This window comes from Triticum aestivum, chromosome 1A (genome assembly GCF_018294505.1).
Source record: "Triticum aestivum cultivar Chinese Spring chromosome 1A, IWGSC CS RefSeq v2.1, whole genome shotgun sequence".
NCBI classification, from domain to species: domain Eukaryota; kingdom Viridiplantae; phylum Streptophyta; class Magnoliopsida; order Poales; family Poaceae; genus Triticum; species Triticum aestivum.
Window position 1 is genome coordinate 451448392 of NC_057794.1, and position 24786 is coordinate 451473177.

The 24786-nt window shown below is 45.2% G+C and overlaps 2 protein-coding genes across 2 annotated transcripts; both read right to left on the reverse strand.

Moving 5' to 3' along the window:
* Positions 1–1239: 1239 nt before the first annotated feature.
* On the reverse strand, positions 1240–2568 carry LOC123146182 (probable carboxylesterase 15). Its single transcript, XM_044565808.1, has one exon. The coding sequence runs from the start codon at positions 2498–2500 to the stop codon at positions 1430–1432; it is 1071 nt and encodes a 356-aa protein (XP_044421743.1). The 5' UTR covers positions 2501–2568; the 3' UTR covers positions 1240–1429.
* A 6263-nt stretch (positions 2569–8831) lies between these two features.
* LOC123187902 (uncharacterized) lies at positions 8832–9641 on the reverse strand. The gene is made up of 2 exons (XM_044599925.1): positions 9179–9641; positions 8832–9069 (listed from the first exon to the last, which is right to left on the reverse strand). The coding sequence occupies exons 1-2, from the start codon at positions 9639–9641 to the stop codon at positions 8870–8872; spliced, it is 663 nt and encodes a 220-aa protein (XP_044455860.1). The 3' UTR covers positions 8832–8869.
* Positions 9642–24786: the final 15145 nt, after the last annotated feature.

The following is a 24786-nucleotide window of genomic DNA, read 5'->3' on the forward strand; positions in this document are numbered from 1 at the left end:
ATGTTCGTGGACACAAGTGGCCTCAAAGCAAAGCAAAAAAGTTTTTATGGAGCTTTGTCACGACGAAAATGATCGCGAAAAAGACCATGATCATGAGGGACTTGATGGGTGGCCTCGGAGGAGGAATGGGTGGCATGGGAGGAGCAATGGGTAGCTTCGAAGGAGGAACGAGTAGCATGGGGGAGGAATGGGCAGCTATATGGACATGATGGGAGGTGGCTTTGATAAGACAATGGGTGGCACGGGAGGTGGCTTCGGTGGCATGATGGGCGGAGTAGGAGGTGGCTATGGTGGTATCATGATGGCATGAGAGGTGGCATTGGAGGTGGCTTCGGTGGAGGTGACGACATGGATAGATCACAAGCAGATGTTCACAATGCGCCAAGTGACAACGGTGTGAAAGAAGGAAATGATGATCTTCAAGCTAATGTTCACAACGTGCCAAGTGACAACAAAGAAGATGCTAGTTGAGAGGCCGTGTTTGTTTTTATGTTTATGTGCACTTTTATTTGTTGGATCATGAACTATGTTTGCTATGATGCACTATAAGACCATTATTTTGCTATTTTGATATTGAATTTGACATATTGTTCATTATGTGTGTGATGATTTGCAAAATTTGGGATGCTTTTGATTCGAATATGTGCTGCTATTGGCTGTTGTTGTGTGACATAACTATTTTTTTACATCATCTATTGAAACGGCTGCCCTACTTTACGTCATTTGTTAGAGTTTGATGTTTTTGATGATGAAAAAAAACTTTTCAGATGCATATTTTTATCCAATCACTTGATGATGTAAAATACACATCTGTTGGGAGATGCTATTAGAAGAAATTATTTTATGAATTTTATACAATATGTTGAGTTGCACAACAATGACTGAATTTTGCATAATCAATATTGCAAACAATTCCCCTGATTACGAGTGGTTATTAGGGCCTGTTTGGTTCCAATAAGTCAGGTGACTTAAAAGCAGTGACTTATAAGTCACGCCTGTTTGGTTGCCACCTGACTTATAAGTCACCTGAGCACATCTTCCCACCTTGTTTTTTTATGTAAAGGTAATGGGACCCATGCAAAAGGGGATAACTTATAAGTTTTAAGTTGGGGTGGAGCAATTTATGACTTATAAGTTGGGGTGACTTATAAGTTGGGTCCGTTTGGCAAAATAAGTCATCTTTTGCACTTTTCGATTTATAAGTTGGTAATTTATTTGGAACCAAACAGGGCCTTACAGTGACATGAAACAATACTGATCACGAATGCTGCTGCAGATGGCGTGATAACCAAAGACTTTGGACGCATACACTGATAACAGACGAGGCGGCCGGATACAATCCAGAAGCCATCACGTATATATGGTCGATCGACAATGGCAGACACACCTGTGGGATACCATATGCACGTGTGTGATACAATATGCTTTTTTAGTGGCGGGCAACGAAGCTCTTGATGGCATCGATGAGCTCCTGGGCTCGCTCCCCGGTGGTAGGGTCCATGTCGACGGCGAACTTGTTGAGGTAGAAGGAGTGGCTCATGCCGCGGTTGATGAGCACCTCCACCTCCTTGCCGGCGGCGCGCAGTGCTTCGCAGTACTCGAGGTTGGTGTCGCGGATGAGGTCCTTCTCCGCGACGGCCACCAGCATCGGCGGCAGAGAGACGGACTCCAGCGGCGGCGCGTTCGGGCCCATCGGGCACGTGTACGGGTGGTCCTTGGTGGCGCCCTTGGGCAGCGCCATGGCCAGGAACTTGTCCAGCATGTCCAGCGTGAAGAACACCGAGTCCGGCGTGTCCTGCAGCTCCGACTTGCTCCGCGTGGCGCGCACGAACCCCGGGTGGATCGGGACGCCGCCGGCGACGCGGAGGGGCGCCCAGGCGTCCGCGTCGTCCTCGCCGACGCGCGCGGCCACGAGGTGGACGAGGTTGCCACCGGAGCTGTCTCCGACGAGGAACACGCGGGATATGTCCGCGGCCTCGCGGAGGAGCTCGGCCGCGGGGTCGTCGAGAGAGCCTTCGTCGGACATGGCGATGGACCGCAGCCGGCGGAGCACGTCGACGCCAGTGTATATCTGGGCAGGAAGGCGTTGCTCCGGGGCTAACGGGAGCTCGGCGGTGACGACCACGGCGGGGACGGCGCAGGCTAGGCGCGCGTAGAAGTGGTGGTACAGGACCCAGGACGGGTGGGAGATGCAGAAGCCGCCGCCGTGGAGCTGCACGATGACGGGGAGGCGGGCGACGCTGCCGGCGTCGACCTCGGGGAGGTACACCCGGAGGTTGGGCTCCCCGGGGAGGTCGTGGAGCGTGTGGCCGTCGCGGGGCACGGCGTAGGGCTGCACAGGCTGCATGAGCGGCAGCGCCTCGGGCGGGCCCGTCCAGGTGCGGTCGATGCTGCCGTCGTCCATGACGCGCAGCCAGCCGGACACCTCGTCCACCACCTTGCGGCCGCTCGGCGGCGCCACGGCGGTCGCCTGGTGCTGCGATGCGGCGGCGGGGGCCATCGGTTATGTTACACGCTCTACGGTGCGGGTCGCGCGTCGTGTGTAGAGTACGGTGTGAGAGTACCGTGTGATGGTTTGGTGGTGGCAACAGGGGAGGGGAGGTGGAGTTTTATAGGCGGAGCAGGGGGGCGATGGTTAAGGTGGTCGCGTCGCGGTTTGCCGTTGAATTTTTTGGAGGGAAATTTCGCGGCGGGTGGCAGGGAATTTGATCGGAATTGTTGTGGCGGCAGTGCAGTTGGTGCTGGTAAAAAGGCAGTAGGTCGTGTGTCGCGTGGACTTGTGTGACCGCGTTGGCCGCGACCGAGATATGATGTCGACGTGTTAGTTGCGAGACACGGGAGGGGGTCCTTCCAAGAAAAACATTTTAAGTCGTTTGCTTATGATTTTATGAAGGTCGTTCTCATGTTGTAAACACGCAGTACCAAAGTCTGAAGTCCCGAACTAGGGGTTGGAGACCGTGCCGTGGACTGGACTACTACACCTGGGTCAGTCACAGATCGGGGTCGGGAATCACTTGTTTCTCACTACCAACAGCAGAATATATACTAGTAGAATATATTAAAGTAAGACAAAATTTCTCTGGCCTCTGTGTCTTGACACATCAGGTGGGAACGAATTAAATCGTCCCGGGCATTTTACGTGGGGCTGGCCAGCCCAGCCGCGCACGGGCACGGCGGCATGGGTCGGACTCGCACGGAACATGATTTAACTGGGGATACACACTGCAAGTTGATGTGCCATGTCACCATCAGCTATATTTCTGCGTGCTTCACGAGTAAAGGCGTCCTGAACCGATGAGGCTGATTGGCAGACATATCATGGCTGCAGCCTGCAGGTGAGACATGTCGCGTAAGGATAATTTTTGCATGCTTCACGGGTACAGACGCGCCCTGGATAGATAGCTGATTGATGGGCATACAAGTGGTTCTACTCCTCTGAATCACCGACTTTATTCTGTCCAAGCACTATAGCTACCCCCTTAATCAAATCTATTTGAGACCACATTTCATGACTTGTTCAAGTGGGATCATCTATTTCTAAATTAACTATTTTTAGATTTGATAGTTATAGGCTGAAACATCATGATTTCAGTGATACTGTTAAGCAAATCTGAAAAAAAATTACTTCAAGGCTCTCAACAAAGGTTCAGAAAATGGTGCAAAAACATTTCCAATCTGTCTGTTGCTATTCAAGCCACAAACACAGGGGGAGAGAATTTGTGGCACGCAAGTGCAGGGGCACTCACGTCCCAAGTGCTAGCTTTTTATTTTGTCTTTTGTTTCAAAAGTTGTATATCTTTTAAACGAAAATTTAAATTAAGTTTTGCTTTCATATTCGTGTTCTCGTGACCAGCTCTTTCAAATAAAATCCATTTTGAATATATTTGGACGACTTTTGAAAAAATATGTTAAGTTTCACTGCTTGAAACTTAGTACGAGCGATCGATAAAAATCTATCATTTTGCATCTATGGCCCACAGTAAAAATTGCTTAAAATTATAAAAGTCCTCCCAACAAATTTATTGGAAATAGAAAAACACAATCAGATGGATTAATATGGGGAAAACTAGTTCCAAGTTCCCACGCTAAAGCAACACTTAAATGCAGGCACAACCACATTGCTTTTCTACAAGATGAACAAGGTCAAGAACATTCTAGCCATTCTGCCAAGGCAACAATTCTCTGAAGGGCTCTCAAACAAAGACTATGCTCCTCTGTGGTCACTCATAACCCACTGAATTTGGACTCACTTACTAATAAATGATTTACTTTGCCCGGGGGTTCTTTTTCCAAGGAGGAAATTGATGATGTAGTACATAATTTTCCATCAGATAAAGCCCATGGGTCTGATGCTTTTATTCTTGATATTGTGAAAGCATGTTGCGGTATCACTGTTGAGGACTTTTATTGTCTCATTGATGATTTTTATTATGGAAAAGTCAAGTTTCAGAGTATGAACTATTTTTCTTATCACCTTGATCCCAAAACATGATGCCCAAATGCATGCTAGTGATTTGAAACCTACTAGATGACCAATTGCGCCAAATGGCGCAAAGACCCATTTAAAACCATGTTCTTGTTGAAAATATTTGCATTTTTTCAAAAACCGTATATTTGGGTACATTTGGTAAGAATTTATACGCCTATATATAAAGGAAATTAAATGCAAATATTTTCTTAAGGTAATAAATGCCACAAATTAGATCATCTGTAGGTCAAAATAGTTGCGTCTACAATTAGGAATTCCGAGTAACTGTAAAGTTGCATTAAAAAAGAGTAAACACAAGTGACACAATAAAATGTACTTAATACATGAACTCGTGAACATTGTTTACAGGAGAAGTTAATAGAAATAGTAGTCAATTACATCATATAATTTGGTTTTATACTCTTCTATACCTGGAGCTACAAAAAAGCCCATTTCTTCAGCAAGCTACACCCCTCGCAGCCACTGCCGAGGGAACCGTTGTTTCTGCCAAGCCTCCATGGCAATTCATCTACAGGTCCACAACTGTAATTCCTCCCGAAGCATAAACAATAAACAAATCCAGTCCTGATCTCCATATCTCTAGCATAAGTGTACAATAACCATTGTTCAGGAAAATGATGAGTCATTTATGAGAAGCCAAGTGCCACCTGATATAATAGAGAAAACAACTAATCTGCTTCTGCCAAGCCTCCATGGAAATTCATCTACAAAACAATACTCTGCTTAAAAACAATGACCACTACCAATTGGAAATATATCATCTACAGATGAGCTACAGAGAAACCTATAAATTTTCAGAAACAATGACGTCACTGACAGCAAAAACAACATGGAAAACCTGATCAGGTAACATGCATAGTTTTTCCTGATCTCCTAAACTGTATTCAAGTACATCCTTGCATAAAGGGCAACCATTTGTGAAATTCCCAATAGCATATTTAATTCTATGATAAACAGAAAGACCTGCCATGCATTTGGATAATGGATAACATAACAAGGGATCAGGTCGTGGACAATAATCTCATGAGGCAAGTGATACAAGTGCACTTATGTGCATTAGGAGTAGAAGGCATCTTGAAGCACTTATCCTCAATGAGCCTTGAATACAGTGTTGGGAGAGTGAGTCTAGGGGTGTAGAAACATGTACTAAGATGCCTGCACACGCCTCACCAAGTATTATCTAAGAGACTTCTGGCAAAAAAGTACTCCCTCCGTCTCACAATATAAGACATTTTTGCAAGCTATGTTAGCTTGCAAAAACGTCTTACATTATTCAGACGGAGGGAGTATTGTCTAAGAGACATGAGCTAACTGTTCCCATCAAGTATGCATTGGAGGAGGGAGAGTGGAGGCGGAGCAGTACGGGAGGGTTTCCTCCTCCTCTTGGTCAGCCACCATGGTACCACTAAATCGCCAGGTTTCATAATAAGGCAGGCCTACTCAACATCCTGCAAAAAGAAAACTGGGTTAGGCAATATTTCAAGTTATAGTGGGGAACATAAGATTCAAATGGGGACCTTCATAAAATTTGATAGCATACTGATCAAGGGATCATCCTTTAAATGGAAACATGGATTTTGCCATCAATCATATATTGTTAGCACTCGTCTTCTCAGTTTGAGGTTTTAAAAGAGCCAAAATCATGAGAACATGAACAGAAAAAGAAACAAGAAATTACTAGTAAGAACATCTAAATTTATTCCTCAAAGGCAAATAAATAACACATAGTTTCTCAAGCACAACTTCTGAAATCTAAATTTACTTTTATGTAGATGTAACACCAGTGACATATTTACTTTTATGTATACCAATAAAATAGCTAACCCAAAAAACGTTATGGCAATCTACAGTGCACTGTGATCTCTAATTAGCTAAAAAGAAATATTTGCCTATTCCACTTGCTGCTTCCTTTCTATTTTTGTTGCAACATAACACCAAGGCATCCTCTACTTTCTAGTTATAGTGCAATTTAAAATCAGAGTGAGTGTGAACATAGATGCATTTATTCAGAAATGAGGAAGCAGCAAGTGAAGAATGCCTAAAATTTAAGGAAAATGCAACCACTGTTTGCAAATACATGGTCATTAATATTCCAGGTAATAGCCGCAAAATGGAAGAGGAGGATTGACCTGAGCTTGCATGGAAGCAGGATAGCGTTATGGATGACCATGCTAAGGCGGCTGCTTGGTAGATCCATGGCATATTCAATGCTAGTCAGCATGGTGGAACGGTGCCATAGGGAGGGGGCTATATTGGAGATCCGTGCAGCTACCCACGCGCTGGGTGGATCGGCAGCCCTTGTCGGCATGAAAGAAAGTGGTGGTTCATGAGCATTTCATTTTCCATGACCATGAAAAGATAAACACAGAGGTCAGGGGTAGGTTATAGCTGGCAAGCATTTTTCTTGTTTGATAGTTGTCGTTTGACACATAAATGTGTAACACAAACTGAAACAATGACACCATAGAAACATAAATTCAGAAGTAGACAAACTAAATGGATTTGTTCAGTTTAGTTTAAAGATGTGTTAGTTGAAATAGGCTGCACCTAATCAAGTTGTCGGTCCTAACCACAGAACATAAAAAAGCACATACATATTTCACTAAATAGGAGAGGAGCAACCAATTTTAGCAATATCTAAACTGTAGATGTAACTATCCAAGTATCATTTTCCTTTGCATCCTCTGTCCTTTTCTTTTTATCTTTCTCTGAATTTCTCTTTTACCTCTACCAGTGCATAACATATGGTATTTGAGCGCAAATAGAGTAGGTACTCGCAAGCATATGCAAACCCAATATGCAAAGATTCAGATTTGTTACAGACAGAAGGATACCTCTGCAGTCACGACATTGCAAAAATGCAAAGAATCATATATGTGCCTCTTTTCATATAATGCCAATGTGTTCCATATTAAATAATTAAACAACCTGAAGGTAGCAATGTGCATGACATAACAGAGAAATTCCAATAAGGCAATAGATAACTTTCATAAGAACACATATCTAGATAGTGACAAAGAAAGAATCAGGCCACATCAATTCCAACAGGAAGAAACCCAAAAGGGAGTGGGAAGGAACCTAACCTTCATAGTCAACAACACATATGACCCAACAACTAACCCTGCTGAAGCAAGAAGGTTAAGATACAAGGAGTGGTAAACTCAGAGTCATTGAACAAAGAGATTTAGATGGTTCAAAGAAGTTTAATCTAAGAAGGGATAGAATAAACCATAACATCAAAATAAAAATGTAGGAACAAACGTGGATGAGAGAGAGAAAGAACTCATCCTATTCCCCATCACCAAACTCTTCGTCGGGATTCTTCCTTTGCTTTTCAGATTTTCATACATCATGCCTAGGTAAACAGTAAACCCAACATTGAGATCAAATCATCAAAGAACCAAAAAATAGGGGGAAGAAGATGGCGAGACGCAGATGTGCAACCTAGATTGGGGACGATGACGAGGGCCGGAGAGTAGCGTCCGGCACATGACGCAAGCGCCGTTTGGAACACCAGCCTCTCTGCTCCTTCCCCAGTGACGTCTTCCTCTGCTCCTTCCCCCCACCGCCGTCCTCCTCTGCTACTGGGCAGCGACTGGCTGCTGCCCCTGCTCCCCTCGTCCCGCCGAGTCGAGGAGAGGGGTGGCGACGAGGAGGGACCGCCATGGCGCGCGCTGAGGGAGAAGAACGTCGTCTCAATCATGGCTGAAACTTTAACTCCTTTTTTCTGATGAGAACATGATGCTCCTTTTAGCATTACTTCATTTTTAAACAGGTCTCAATCATGGCTGAAGCTTTAACTCCTTTTTCTGATGAGAACATGATGCTATCTTGATGTAGATTAATTCACCGTGGCATCTTGTTTTAACATACAGGTTTTTCTCTAAACATGAAAATCTATACGTACAGAGATACATAACCCTGAAGCCGAGTGATGATTATTCCTTTTAGCATTACTTCATTTTTAAACAGGTCTCAAACATGGCTGAAAGTTTAACTCCTTTTTCTGATGAGAACATGATGCTATCTGGATGTAAATTAATTCATCGTGGCATCTTGTTTTAACATAAAGGTTTTTCTCTAAACATGAAAATCTATACGTACAGAGATACATAACCCTGAAGCTGACGTTGAGTGATGATTAAATTAGACTGAAGTTTACTAAGTACCCTTTATATAAATAAATGCAATTTTTCCTCTGAACCAAACATCAAACAACACAATAGCAGCCAACCACAAGTTTCATTCAATCAATAGTCTGTTTATGGTACCCTCAAGCATAAAGGATTTACCTTGACTACCCGAAGTTATCTGAATCTGATAGGAGAATGGATTTGCTCACCTAAGCTCTGGGGCGTGGACAGCGGCTGGTGATGGCCTTCAGGTTTGGCGTGCTCCCACAGTGACCATGGTGCCTCCTGGTGCCCCTCGACGCACCTCCTGGTGCTCATGGCCCTCCACCCCGACCTCGTGCTGACTGCCGCTCGTCCGCTGATGGAGGGCCGCGTCTTCAGCTTGCTGCAGCTGCACGCGTTGCGACGAGATGCGCGCTGGCTGGCACGGCTGCTGCTCCCCTCTTCCTGATAAGCCATAACCATTTGCACACTTTAGAATGAAATTAATTAGAAATCTAGATTGGGGGAACAAAAAAAGATTCAGATGCATTCATGGAAAAAGAAGAAATCACACCTCTGCTGCTTCGCGTTGTCCTGCTCCGCTCCTTTGCAGCGACCTCCGACCGGTCCAGAACAACGGCGCACAGCGACGGCTGATGGAGGATGGGGAGGCATCGTGGGAAGAAAGAGATGAACGGCAGCGGCGACCACGCGCTGGGGCTTCGAGAGGAGGAGAGAAGTGGAGGGGAGGAGGAGGCGACACGGAGGATTGGCTCGAGTGCGCACTCGAGCCGAGTCGAGGAGAGGGGGCGGCTGGGTGGAGAGGGAGAAGAGGCGGCTGAGGTGCTGCGGGAGAAGGTGGCTAGGGTTCTACGGGTGAGGGAGGAGGAAGTGAGCGAGGGGAAAGGAGAGGAGAGGATGTTGGCCACAACGCTCGGCGATACATAGCGTGAATAAAAGGAGACATGGCCAGTGCCGCTAGTTGGGCGCACTGGCTCATCCTTTATATATTCAATTTCTTTACCGAATTGTTCCATTAAGATTATCACCAAGCTATTGGCCAACATGTTACATAAAGTAGTTTTAAAGCTCATACACCTGAATCAATATGGTTTTTCTTAAGGCGATCCATACGAGATGCCTTGCTTGGGCATATACTTGCATCAGTGTAGCGACCAGACCTCAAACGGTCCAATCTCTGTGCTCAGGTGTCATCCCTGAATCAGTAATGCTAACACCACATAGTACTTGAAGGATTTATAACAGAGTGGCAATCACACACTTATTACATCGAGAGTCTCAAAAGAGAACTTACTACAATAAATATGGCTTAAGGCCATCTAATAACGATAACAGCGGAAGGCTTGGAAGATAAGTGAGTCCATCAACTCCAACGGCATCACTGAGTATAGAACCATGACCTAAAAGGCACCTTACTCGTGGTCTGAAAAGTCTGCAACATGAACGTTGCAGCCCGAAACGGGTCAGCACATGGAATATGCTGGCAATGTAACACATAGAAAGCAATGAAGGAATAAGGCTATACTACATGCATATTTGGCTGATGGAAATCTCTATGGTTACAGTTTTGCGTAAAGCCAATTTTTCCCTACTGCAAAGGAATAAATTTTATTTAACTATCATGGTAGTTGTTAAACATTGAGAATGGTTGACAGCATTCTCAATCCCAATTAAGAAACATCATTAAAACCCAACAAAATTAATTTTAGAGTAACATGATGAGATTCACATGATAATCCAAGTACTAGATACTCAAGATGTCCATAACCAGGGACACGGTTAACCATGATTAGTTTATACACTCTGTAGAGGTTTGCGCACTTTTCCCCACAAGACTCGATCTCCTCCGTTGGGATTCTCGCACTACATGGTGTTTGAGAAATGGATGACCGAGACATAGTATTTCAGAAGCGCTAGCACCTTACGATCGGGTAGACCGTTACACCTACTTTCCCCTACATCTGCTAGTCTACCACTATAAGAGTTCGCACAACTTAGTCAACTATGCTAGAGCCCATAGTAGCTTGTGGCTGCACATGGAAGTTTCTAGCATGAATAATCTCATGATCCCTTTGAGCCTGGGTGGCGGTCCAAAAGAAAAACAGGCAATCGCTGGAATACCCAGGTGCCTCAATCCACCCAGATGTGTATTTAAGTTGCCACCTTAGATAAACCATTAATTTAACAAACTCACATCTGTCATGAATACTCTCAAAACCCAATCCACGTCTATGAGCATAGCATGGCATAATAAGCAAACATAGAAGTAACTCCCAAAGGTTTGATAATAAACAGGTAATAGGCACTACCTCAACTACAACCCAAAACCCACAATTTAATTAGATCATAATCATGCAATGTGTGAGGGTTGATCTAATGCAATTAAACTGGGTAGTAGGAGGTATGATCAAAGTGTTACTTTCCTTGCTGATGATCCGGGAAACCTAGCGATTCGAAGTAGCAAGCGGCGCACTCTGGGTACTCTATCACAAACAAACAAGCATACAATAAGTACTCAACTAATGCACAGGTAAAACTCAAATAAGAGATCTAACCAGAAAGTTCAACTTAAGAACTCCGGTTGGCAAAAAGAACCAAATCGAACGAAGCAACGAAAAGCAAACGGCAAAAGAAACAGGCTTCATTTACTATTCTGGATCTAGGGCAATTTTTACAGAGGCAAAAACTTGTTTCAGTTGGTTAAATGGAAAGAGGGTTTCGAGACGAAACTCCAGGCGCTTGAATCGCCTGATTCCGATAAACGAGCGAAAAGTTATACTAGAACGAAGATCGGATCAGAAATCGCGATAAAAAAATCACGGATTTAATCCGATAAAAAAGAAAACGACGAACAGATTAAGAACGAACGTTCATTCTCTGGATCTAAAAGATGAACGCGTTCGTTAAAACGAACGAACGAGCGAACGCTCCCTAATTAACTAAACCGAAAAAAATGATCTACCTAAAAAATCGAATCTAAAAAACCGAAAAAACCGGTGAAAACCTAACAGTTTTCTAAAAAGAACCGGTGGGCGGCTCGACCTCATCGGCGGCGGCTGGAGGTGGCGACTGTAACGCCCTCGATGCGGCTATATCTCCCACGTGTCGAGGCACGACTTAGAGGCATAACCGCATTGAAAGCAATGTCGCAAGTCAGGCAATTATTACAACATCCCATGCAATATATAATAAAAGGGGGAGATAACATAGTTGGCTTACACTCGCCACGTCACATCAGAGTACATAAATAACATCCATCAAACAAATCACTCATGGCCCGACTACGGTGCCAAAATAGAAAAGACCCCCAACATGCGACAAGGCCCTGAATCGATAACCCCAACTAGGCACCACTACTGATCATCCGGAAAAGACACGTAGTATCGCTGAGAGTCCTCGTCGAACTCCCACTTGAGCTCGTAATCATCAACTGGAGCAGAAACACCTGGACCTGCATCTGGAGTTGTAGTATCTGTGAGCCACAGGGACTCAACAATCTCGCACTCTCGCGATCAAAACTATTTAAGCTCATAGGAATGGATAAGGCAAATATATGTGGAGCTGCAGCAAGCGACTAGCATATGTGGTGGCTAACTTATATGCAAAAGAGAGCGAGAAGAGAAAGCGAAGCACGAGCGAGAAACTAAGGAACATCCTGCGCAAGCATAACTCCAACACCGTGTCCACTTCCCGGACTCCGCCGAGAAGGGGCCATCACGGTAACACACACGGTTGATTCATTTTAATTAAGTTAAGTTAAAGTTATCTACAACCGGACATTAACAAATTCCCATCTGCCCATAACCGCGGGCATGGCTTTCGAAAGTTCAATCCCTGCAGGGGAGTCCCAACTTAGCCCATGACAAGCTCTCACGGTCAACGAAGGAATAGACCTCCTCCCAAGACGTTCCGATCAGACTCGGTATCTCGATAACTCAAGACACTTCGACAGGTTAAAACAAGACCAGCAACACCGCCCGAATGTGCCGACAAATCCCGATAGGAGCTGCACATATCTCTTTCTCAGGGCACACTCAGATTGTCCTAGGTACGGGTAGGCCAACCCAGAGTTGCCCCTGGTGGCCACCGGTAGCTGACAGGTGGACCAACACTCAGAGGAGCACTGGCCCGGGGGGGTAAAATAAGATGACCTTTGAGTCTGCAGAACCCAAGGGAAAGAAAAGGCTAGGTGGCAAATGGTAAAACCAAGGTTGGGCATTGCTGGACGGGCTTTAATCAAGGCGAAATATCAAGGGGTTCCCATTATAACCCAACCGCGTAAGGGACGCAACAATCCGGGAACATAACACCGATATGACGGAAACTAGGGCGGCAAGAGTGGAACAAAACACTAGGCGAGAGGCCGAGCCTTCCACCCTTTACCAAGTATATAGATGCATTAAGATAACATAGCAATATCATGATATCCCAACAAGTAAATAAATGTTCCAACAAGGAACGGCTCCAATCTTCACCTGCAACTAACAACGCTATAAGAAGGGCTGAGCAAAACGGTAACATAGCCAATCAACGGTTTGCTAGGACAATGGAGGGTTAGAGGTTCAACATGGCAATTGGGAGGCTGACAAGCAAAAGGTAGGCATCGTAGCAGTGGCAAAGCAAAAGAGCGAGCAAACCAGCATAGCAAAGATAGTAGTGATTTCGAGGGTATGATCATCTTGCCTGCAGAGTTGTCAGAGTTGACTGGATCCTCACAAGCAAACTCAACGGGCTCCTCGGTAGCGAACTCGTCTCCCGGCTCTACCCAACAAGACAAACAAGCAACAAGGATACAATCAACCACGGGCAAGACCAAGCAATATGATGAAATGACGATATGCTATGCGGGATGCGATGCGGGATGCAAAATGCAAGAAATGACAGGAAATGCATGAACCTGTCCTCAACTTGGAAAACCAAGTGTGCCACTGGATAGAGGGGATGAAATCGCTTGAAAACGATATAAAAATCATTGGAATCGGAGCTACGGTTTAGAAATGGCGAGCGTTTTAAGATACGACACCGGTCTGCAATTTACAGCAAGTAGGCATCTAAATGCAACGAAATGAACATGCTACAGCCACCAAACATGAAAACAAAATACATGGCAGTGATGTACACAAGATGGTTGACAAAACACTAGCACTGAGCCATAGGCAAATTCATCCATTAAGAGGTTCAAACAAGCATGGCTAAAACGCAAATGCAAAACAGATTTCCAGACTTAGTGAAATTAACACTAGTCTGAAATTTCAGATCACGAAGCCCTCTTCGGAGCAGCAAAACAACATGACACAAAACCTGAACATGACAAGTAAGAACATGGCATGGAGCTACTCAACAATCTTAACAAAACACCCAAAGTGACCTGGGGCCAAAAGGGTTCACAAAATACTCTACCGAGCTCACGAACATAGCTCGAACACAATCAGTTTTCAGACTTAGTGAAAACTGAGGCATGCAGAAATTTAACTCACGAAGGCATGTAAACGAGCTCGATGCACTCACTACGGTGCAAGTCATGGCAAGTAAAGCATATGACCAGCAAGAAGGCACAATGTGCTAGCTACACATGGCAAGAAAAAAGGCATAGCATGCATGGAACACTAACGGTAGCATCGGCAAAATCGCAAACAAGTTGACGATCTGCCCAGATTAACAACGAAGCAAAAGTTGAGCTCGATTGAGTCAACCTAGAGCACTCCACATATGTAAACAAAGACATGGATGGATAGAGCATAACATAAGTATCAAAACTCCCTTACTGATCATCCTCAAAAGAGGCACGGATCACTAGGAAACAAGCTGGACATATAGCATCATGAACTAAAATATCCCAGACTTAGTGAAAATCACTAAGTCCCTGAAATCAGCAATCTCAGGTACCTCTCTTCGCAAGCTTGCACAAGACAACACACACATCCTAAAAATGCATGGGTGGCACCTCTGGAAAGAAGACAAAATGCTTAACAATTCATCCCAAAGGGGCACAGGCATATCATGCACGAATTAAACATAGCAAAAAATGACAAAAGTGCATGATGAACTAACGGATCTGCAATTTAACTCACAAAGCCTCCTTCTAACAGCATTTCGGGCAACAAGATGACCTCAAATGCAAATGATGCAATGGAATGAAATGATATACATGTCGAGGTGAAGATTTTGATATATCATATGCCCAAAACGGAGCTACAGATGCGGAGATACGAGCAGTCAAACATAGCATAAAAAATTAGGGTTACGGGGATGAAAAGTCAACCTAGAGGATTTAGATCTCAGATCCACTGTTCAAGCACTGTAGCAGCCGGGTCGGGGCGCGCCTCCCGAGGCGACGCCGGCGAAGGCGGGGACGACGGCCGGCGGGGGCGGCGTCCAGTGGCCGGGACGGCGGCGCCGGGCGGTGGCGGAGCCGCGGCCACCGGAGATGGCAGCGGGGCGGAGCGGGGTCGGCGCGACGGCGAACTCCGGTCGGGGGCGCGGCGGCCCGTGGCGACGGCGGCCACCGGCGCCGGAGGTGGCGGCGGCGGACGTAGGAGGAGGCGGCGGGGAGACTGCGTCCGGGGAGGGCCCGATCCGGGCTGGCGGCGGCGATGTGGGCCTCGCCAGCGTGGCGATCGGCGGTTGGACGAGGGACGCGGCGGCGGACGCGTCCGGCTGGGGGCGGATGTGTCCGTCGGTGCGGGGAGGTTTTTTTTTAAAAAAACTAGGGTTTGAGACGAGGGGATCCGGGATTTGGAGGAGGGGGTCTATAAATAGACATAAGTGGAGCTAGGAGAGTCCAAATGAGGTGCGGTTTTCGCCTACACGATCGTGATCGAACGCTCTAGGGCATAGAGCAGAGTTTGGTGGGTTTTGGGCCAAATTTGGGGGGTGTTGGGCTGCAACACACACGAGGCCTTTTCGGTCCCTCGGTTAACCGTTGGAGTATCAAACGAAGTCCAAATGATACGAAACTTGACAGGCGGTCTACCGGTAGTAAACCAAGGCCGCTTGGCAAGTCTCGGTCCAATCCGGAAATGTTTAATTCCCAAACACGAAAGAAAGCTAGAGATGACCACCGGAGGAGAACGAAGCGCCGGAATGCAAAACGGACAACGGGGAAAATGCTCGAACGCACGAGATGAACATGTATGCAAATGCGATGCACGAGATGACATGGTATGAGATGCATGAAAACGAAGACAACACACGGAGACAAAAACCTGAACCCGAGAAATAAATATAACTTAGCGCCGGAGACGGCAAGAGTTGGATACAAATATGGAAATTATATCTGGGGCGTTACAGCGACGGCTGCTCCTGGCGCTAGGGTTTCGGGCGGGGCATGGTGGTAGGCTAGGGCGGCCCGGGGCGGCGGTACTTAAAGGCCTCGGCCAGGGAGTCCTGGCCGGATACAGCCCGAAGTCGGTTCGGCGTTTTTTTAATAATTACGCTTAGAAAAAAAACAAAAAGAATACTAAATGGACTCTAAAAATCCCGAAATAAATTTTCTCCGGCTTCTAAAATCAAGCCGCACAGAATGAACATTTATTTGGGGCCCAAATGCAATTTTGAAAAACACACATTTTTCCTAAATTCAAATAAAATAGCAAATATAACCAAAATAAAATCTTATTGTATTTTATTATTAAATCCTCAATATTTCTTTATTTTGGGAAAGTCATTTTATTCCCTCTCTCATACTTTTATAATAGAAATAGTTGAAGATAAAATAAATAAAATCAAATGATCATATTTTCAACATTTGAGAAAACTCAAATATGAAAATAACGAAATCCCCAACTCTCTCCGAGGGTCCTTGAGTTGCGTGAAATTTCTAGGATCAACCAAAATGCAATAAAATATGATATGCAATGATAATCTAGTGTATAACATTCCAAATTGAAATTTTGGGATGTTACAAACCTACCCCCCTTAAGATGAATCTCGCCCTCGAGATTCGGGTTGGCTAGAAAATAGGTGAGGGTGGTCTTTCAACAGATCTTCCTCTCGTTCCCAGGTGGCTTCATCCTCCGTGTGGTGGCTCCACTGAACTTTACAAAACTTGATAACCTTGCTGCGGGTGACTCGACTGGCATATTCGAGAATCTTAATTGGTTTCTCCTCGTAGGTCAAATCACTGTCCAACTGAATCGCTTCCAGCGGCATTGTATCTCTCAGCGGTATATCAACCATCTCCGCGTGGCACTTCTTCAACTGTGAAACGTGGAACACGTCGTGAACTCCTGACAATCCTTCGGGCAATTCCAACTTATAAGCTACTTCTCCCATACGCTCCAAAACCTTGTATGGTCCTACGAAACGTGACGCTAACTTTCCCTTAACTCCAACGCGCTTAACTCCTCGAAGTGGAGATACTCGAAGATAAACTCGGTCTCTGACTTCGTAAACTGTCTCCTTGCGTTTAGAATCTGCGTAGCTCTTCTTCCTGGATTGGGCTACCTTGAGCCTTTCGCGAATCAATTTTACTTTCTGTTCAGATTCCTTAATCAGATCCGGTCCAAACAACTGGCGGTCTCCAACTTCATCCCACGACAATGGGGTCCTGCACCTCCTTCCGTACAAGGCTTCGAAAGGGGCCATCTTCAAACTTGATTGATAACTATTGTTATAAGAGAACTCTGCATATGGCAAATTCTCGTCCCAACTAGATCCGTAATCTAGCGCACAAGCTCTCAGCATATCCTCCAAAATCTGTTTGACTCTCTCGGTCTTTCCATCTGTCTGCGGATGGAAAGCTGTACTGAACTCTAGCCTGGTACCCAAAGTTTCATGCAACTGATTTCAGAATTTTGAGGTAAATTGGGTTCCTCTATCTGATACAATGCTCCTAGAATTTTGAGGTAAATTGGGTTCCTCTATCTGGGCAATCCTGTGATAAAATCCATGCCTAACTTATCCCACTTCCATTCGGGTATCGGCAATGGCTGTAGCAATTCTGCTGGCATCTGATGCTCTGCCTTTACTCTCTGACATACGTCACAAACTGCTACGTATTCCGCAATATCCTTCTTCATTCTGGTCCACCAGAAAGTATCCTTCAAATCCAAATACATCTTGGTATTTCCTGGGTGAATCGAATATGGTGAATCATGGGCCTCTTGCAGAATCAACTTCCTGATCTCCGGGTCATTGGGCACATAAACACGATCTTCAAACCATAAGGTATCGTGCTCATCCTCACGAAATCCTTTAGCTTTTCCTTTGCTTATTTTCTCCTTAATAGAAGCAATCTCCTTGTCAGTCTTCTGGGCTTCTCTGATCTTATCCATCAAAGTAGACTGAATCTCCAATGCTGCTACATAGCCTCTCGGAACTATCTCCAAACATAGCTCACGAAGATTCTCGGCTAACTCTCTTGGTAATTCTCCCTTCATTAAGGTGTTGACATGGATTTTACGGCTCAACGCGTCGGCTACTACATTAGCCTTTCCAGGGTGATAATGCAATCTCATATCATAATCCTCGATGAGCTCTAAACATCGCCTTTGTCTGAGATTCAACTCCTTCTGCGTGAAAATATACTTCAAACTCTTGTGATCCGTGTACACCTCACAATGGTTTCCAATGAGAAAGTGTCTCCAGGTTTTCAATGCATGCACTACGGCTGCTAACTCCAAATCATGCGTAGCATAATTCAACTCATGAGGCTTAAGCTGTCGTGAGGCATATGAAACAACTCTTCCTTCTTACATAAGCACTGCTCCAAGTCCTCGACGTGAAGCGTCATAATACACCTCATAATCCTTGGTCTGATCTGGCAAAATCAACACTGGTGATGTAACCAAACGTTTCTTCAACTCCTTGAAACTGGCCTCACATTCCTCGGTCCATATGAACTTGGTATCCTTTTTCAACAACTCCGTCATAGGCTTCGCAATCTTCGAGAAATTTTCAATGAATCTCCGGTAGTATCCTGCAAGTCCAAGAAAACTCTGGATCTCTCCAACTGTTGTTGGCGCTTCCCAATTTGTCATAGTGTCAACCTTGGTGGGATCTACTGCTATACCTTCTCCGGATATAACGTGTCTGAGAAATCCAACTTCCTTCAACCAAAACTCACATTTGCTAAACTTGGCATATAACTGATGTTCTCTGAGCTTGTAATGCCCCGGACACACCCGCCGGTGGTCGTTACTCCTGGCGAGATCTAGACTGGCCCCACAGATCAATACTAGTCTTTTCTGCGCACTTTGTCCTCACTCATGCGCACCCAGGAGCAACTTCCCGGTCGGTCATCCATCCTGACACTACTCCAAGCTGAGCACGCTTAACTTTGGAGTTTTGTCCGAATGGGCTCCCGGAAAAGAAGGAATTCCTTATTGACATGAGTAGTCTATCATCCCTAATAAGCCAGGCCATCACATACACCCCCACTCAGAGGAACCGACGTCCTTGTCGGGCCACAGGAACGTTCCCTCTTGGCACATACGTCTGTGCATCCAGTCCGGTACATGCGCCATGCCGGGTGCCACAACGGGTCACAAACGTCATCAACAACATGACCGCGCACCTGTCCGCAAACATCCGTGTAACCGCGAGGGTCGGCTCTGATACCAACTTGTAACGCTCCGGACACACCCGCCGGTGGTCGTTACTCCTGGCGAGATCTAGACTGGCCCCACAGATCAATACTAGTCTTTTCTGCGCACTTTGTCCTCACTCATGCGCACCCGGGAGCAACTTCCCGGTCGGTCACCCATCCTGACACTACTCCAAGCTGAGCACGCTTAACTTTGGAGTTCTGTCCGAATGGGCTCCCGGAAAAGAAGGAATTCCTTATTGACATGAGTAGTCTATCATCCCTAATAAGCCAGGCCATCACAGAGCTTACCAAGTACCAAACACAAATGCTCCTTGTGCTCCTCTTCATTCTTCGAGTATACCAGGATATCATCGATGAACACCACGACGAACTTATCCAAAAACTCCATAAACACTTCGTTCATCATGTTCATAAAATATGCAAGTCCATTAGTCAGACCAAATGACATAACGGTATACTCGTACAGCCCATACCTGGTGGTAAAAGCCGTCTTAGGTATATCATGTTCTCGAATATTCAACTGATGGTATCCTGATCGCAGGTCGATCTTGGAAAATACCTTATCTCCTTGCAATCGATCAAATAGATCATTAATCATCGGGAGTGGGTACTTGTTCTTGATGGTTACTTCATTCAATCCTCGATAATCAACAACCATCCTTAACGATTCATCCTTCTTCTCCACTAAAAGTACTGGCGATCCCCAAGGCGAAGAATGATGACCCACAAGTATAGGGGATCTATCGTAGTCCTTTCGATAAGTAAGAGTGTCGAACCCAACGAGGAGCAGAAGGAAATGATAAGCGGTTTTCAGCAAGGTATTCTCTGCAAGTACTGAAATAAGTGGCAACATATAGTTTTGTAATAAGGTAAATTGTAACGAGCAACAAGTAAAAAAAGTAAATAAGGTGCAGCAAGGTGGCCCAATCCTTTTTGTAGCAAAGGACAAGCCGGAACAAACTCTTATAATAGGAAAAGCGCTCCCGAGGACACATGGGAATATCGTCAAGCTAGTTTTCATCACGTTCATATGATTCGCGTTCGATACTTTGCTAATTTGATATGTGGGTGGACCGGTGCTTGGGTGTTGTTCTTACTTGAACAAGCATCCCACTTATGATTAACCTCTATTGCAAGCATCCGCAACTACAACAAAAGTATTAAGGTAAACCTAATCATAGCATGAAACATATGGATCAAAATCAGCTCCTTACGAAGCAACGCATAAACTAGGGTTTAAGCTTCTGTCACTCTAGCAACCCATCATCTACTTATTACTTCCCAATGCCTTCCTCTAGGCCCAAATAATGGTGAAGTGTTATGTAGTTGACGTTCACATAACACCACTAGAGGCTAGACAACATACATCTTATCAAAATATCAAACGAATACCAAATTCACATGACTACTAATAGCAAGACTTCTCCCTTGTCCTCAGGAAAGAACGTAATTACTCATAAAGCATATTCATGTTCACAATCAGAGGGGTAATAATATGCATAAAGGATCTGAACATATGATCTTCCACCAAATAAACCAACTAGCATCAACTACAAGGAGTAATCAACACTAGTAGCAACCTACTAGCACCAATCCCGGACTTTGAGACAAGAATTGGATACAAGAGATGAACTAGGGTTTGGAGATGAGATGGTGCTGGTGAAGATGTTGATGGAGATTGCCCTCTCGCGATGAGAGGAGCGTTGGTGATGGCGATGGTGATGATTTCCCCCTCCCGGAGGGAAGTATCCCCGTCAGAACAGCTTTGCCGGAGCTCTAGATTGGTTCTGCCTCGGTTCCGCCTCGTGGCAGCGGAGTCTCATCCCAAAAGGTTGCTTCTGATTTTTTTCTCATCGAAAGACTTCATATAGGAGAAGATGGACGTCAGAGACCCACCAGGGGGTCCACGAGGTAGGGGGCGGGCCCTGGTAGGGGGGGCACCCCCACCCTCGTGAGCAGGGTGTGGGCCCCCTAGACTTCATCTTTGGTGAGGATTTTTCTTTATTTATTTTAATATATTCCGTGGAGTTTCAGGACTTTTGGAGTTGCACAGAATAGGTCTCTAATATTTGCTCCTTTTCCAGCCCGAGAATTCCAACTGCCGGCATTCTCCCTCTTTATGTAAACCTTGTAAAATAAGAGAGAATAGCCATAAATATTGTGACATAACGTGAAAACAGCCCATAATGCAATAAATATCGATATAAAAGCATGATGCAAAATGGACGTATCAAAGAACTTGGACGAATATAACCTTTATCCAGTAACTCCTTAATCTGCTTCTTAATCTCCACCAAATCCTTTGCGGGCATCCTATATGGTCTCTTAGATATTGGCCATGTGCCTGGCCAAAGCTCAATCAAAAACTCAATATCTCTATCCGGTGGCATGCCTGGCAACTCTTCTGGAAATACATCAGGGAAATCCTTCACTACTGGTACTTCCTCCTGCACAACTCCTGTTAAGCAATTTACTTGAGTCCTCTTTGGCACATGCCGGGATACATACTTGATCCTTGTTCCTTCTAGGGTGGTAAGCAAAATTGACTTACTGGCGCAATCGATGTTTCCTCCATACATCGACAGCCAATCCATACCCAGAATTACATCCAAACCTTGTGATTGCAAAATGATCAAATCCGAGGGAAACACATGCCTACCTATACTCAATGGCACTTGAAAACATCCCTTACTAGCCATATACTCCGCTCCTGGTGAGCTTACTAACATAGGTGTTCTAAGAACTTTACTGGGCAGATTATACTTATCCACAAATCCCCTTGATATGTATGAATGCGATGCACCAGTATCGAAAAGAATGAGTGCAGTAAATGACTTAACCAAAAACTTACCGATTACTGCATCCGGCTGCTCTTTAACCTCCTCCACGTTAACGTGGTTCACCTGTCCCCTATTGAAAGGGTTCGACTTATTCCCAGAGCGTTCCATTGCCATTTCCATTCTGGGATTCGGGGCATTCATTGGCATAATGTCCGGTCTTCTGGCACTTAAAACAAGTGACTTGGCTCAGGTCTCTCTTGGCTAGGGTTGATGGGTTGGTGCGGTTCTGGCCGTTGCTTCCTCCATTCCCATTACCATTCTTGGTGCCATTATGATTGTGCGAGCTACCTCCTCCATGGGTATGCTGAAAATGTCCTCCCGGTCTAGGGGTAAAACATGGCTTCTACTGAGCTCCTGAATTGTACTTCCCTTGTCCATACTTCCTCTTGCGGTTCTCAATTTGCTGCTGCTTGCCTTCAATCATGAGAGCACGATCTACCAACTCCTGGTAGTTGTTGAAGGTTGCTACCATCAACTGCATGCTCAGCTCGTCATTCAGTCCTTCCAGAAACTTCTCCTGCTTAGCTGCATCCATAGCAACGTCATCTGGGGCATAACGTGCTAACTTAGTAAAGTCCTCCACATACTGGCCAACTATTCGTCCTCCTTGGCGCAAGTTGCGAAACTCTCGCTTCTTCATGGCCATAGCTCCTGCTGAAACATGGGCAGTACGGAAAGCCTGCTGAAACTGGTCCCATGTGACAGTGTCGATTGGGAAAGTGGCGGTGAAATTCTCCCACCATGATGCTGCGGGTCCTTCAAGCTGATGTGCGGCAAACTTCACATTTTCCGCATCTATGCATCCTGCATGGTCAACTCCCTTTCTGTCTTGTGGAGCCAATCATCTGCTATTGTCGGCTCGGTGCTACTGGAAAACACCGGCGGATTCATCCTAAGAAAACGGGCTAAGTGATCAACAGGTGGTGGTGGTGGTGGTGGGTTGTTGTTGTTGTTCCCCTAATTTTGATTCTGGACTAGCAACTGCATCAATGTGTTCTGCTGCTGGATCAACTGGGTGAGCTCTGGTGGGAAGGTAAATCCGGGGTCACATCTCGGAGGCATCTGAGGGTTTAGAAAAGATAAGATTTAAGAATAGAGAGGGGTCTAGAGAGAAAACACTACCCATATGCACATGAGGCAAAAGCAAACAATTCACTTCATTCAATCAAACAAGGGCATACAATCGATCTAACTATCGCAAAAGTGCTCGGACTACTATATTTACATGGTGGACTACTACTACTGATGGGGTGGTCTACTAGAAATATTCTTCAGTTGCAGACTCCATGATATCTACGCCAGCTTCATCAACATAGTCATCATCGCTATCATTTGGATCCGAGTCGGTGTCGTCGATGATGATGTAGTCTTTCGGGTGAATCTCCTTGGGGTTCTTCATCTTCTTCTACTGGGGTAGGGCCTCCCATGAATATTCCAATCTTCTTGATCAGATCGTCATTCTTCTCCACTAGTGCTTTGATTTCCTCTTCATAATCTTCACGTGTAGCCTTGAGTTCTTCCTCCAGTTCGTTGATTCTAGTCCTTGCCTTCTTCATATATATCATGTCGGCGCACATCCGGTTCTCCTGACATCGAATGTGCTGGTTTAACTCCTGGATAAAAGCTGAATTGATCTATCCTTCCTGGTGGTGATCATCTCCCAATGCTCATCTCGGCGCCCACAAATCTGGTAGATAGTATCCTTGAGATCATTGCGGTAAACCAATGCGTCCCATGGCGATGTGAGCTGCCATGCTCTTTCCTAGACTCCAGGTTGGTGCATCAAAAGAAAACTCTATGGGCTCAGTGACTGGCATGAACATCCTTCCTGGAACTTGAACTTGAATCATCCAACGCTCTTCTTCAGGTAAAGTGGCGTTGTAGGTTCTGGTGAAGCTTGGTACTCCTATGCTCAGATATCTAGTGACTTCCTTCAAGTGACATCCAAAGGGTGTATCTTCATCCGGTTGCGTGAACTTGTTCCTTGCATCCGCCATGCTAAAAGAGTAGAAAAGATGAGGAGTCAGAATGAGAAGAGTGAGTAGTGATCTAGGGTTTTAGCTTAGTGGTTGTGTCCTACAGTCAGCATGTGCTATGATACCATCTTATAGCGACCAGACCTCAGACGGTCCAATCTCTATGCTCAGGTGTCATCCCTGGATCAGTAATGCTGACACCACACAGTACTTGAAGGATTTATAACAAAGTGGCAATCACACACTTATTACATTGAGAGTCTCAAAAGAGAACTTATTACAATAAATATGGCTTAAGGCCATCTAATAACGATAACAGCGGAAGGCTTGGAAGATAAGCGAGTCCATCAACTCCAATGGCATCACTGAGTATAGAACCACGACCTAAAAGGCACCTTACTCATCGTTTGAAAAGTCCGCAACATGAACGTTGCAACCCGAAATAGGTCAGCACATGGAATATGCTGGCAATGTAACACATAGAGAGCAATGAAGGAATAAGGCTATACTACATGCATATTTGGCTGGTGGAAAGCTCTATGGTTACAGTTTTGCGTAAAGCCAATTTTTCCCTACTGCAAAGGAATAAATTTTATTTAACTATCATGGTAGTTGTTAAACATTGAGAATGGTTGACAGCATTCTCAATCCCAATTAAGAAACATCATTAAAACCCAACAAAATTAATTTTAGAGTAACATGATGAGATTCACATGATAATCCAAGTACTAGATACTCAAGATGTCCATAACCGTGGACACGGCTAACCATGATTAGTTTATACACTCTGCAGAGG

Excerpts from the sequence above, each read along its gene's own strand:
- LOC123146182 (XM_044565808.1), bottom strand. The coding sequence starts at position 2,500 with ATGGCCCCCGCCGCCGCATCGCAGCACCAGGCGACCGCCGTGGCGCCG.
- LOC123187902 (XM_044599925.1), bottom strand. The coding sequence starts at position 9,641 with ATGGAACAATTCGGTAAAGAAATTGAATATATAAAGGATGAGCCAGTG. Across the intron at positions 9,070-9,178 it reads GACAACGCGAAGCAGCAGAG|GAAGAGGGGAGCAGCAGCCG; the intron begins GTGTGATTTCTT and ends ATGGCTTATCAG.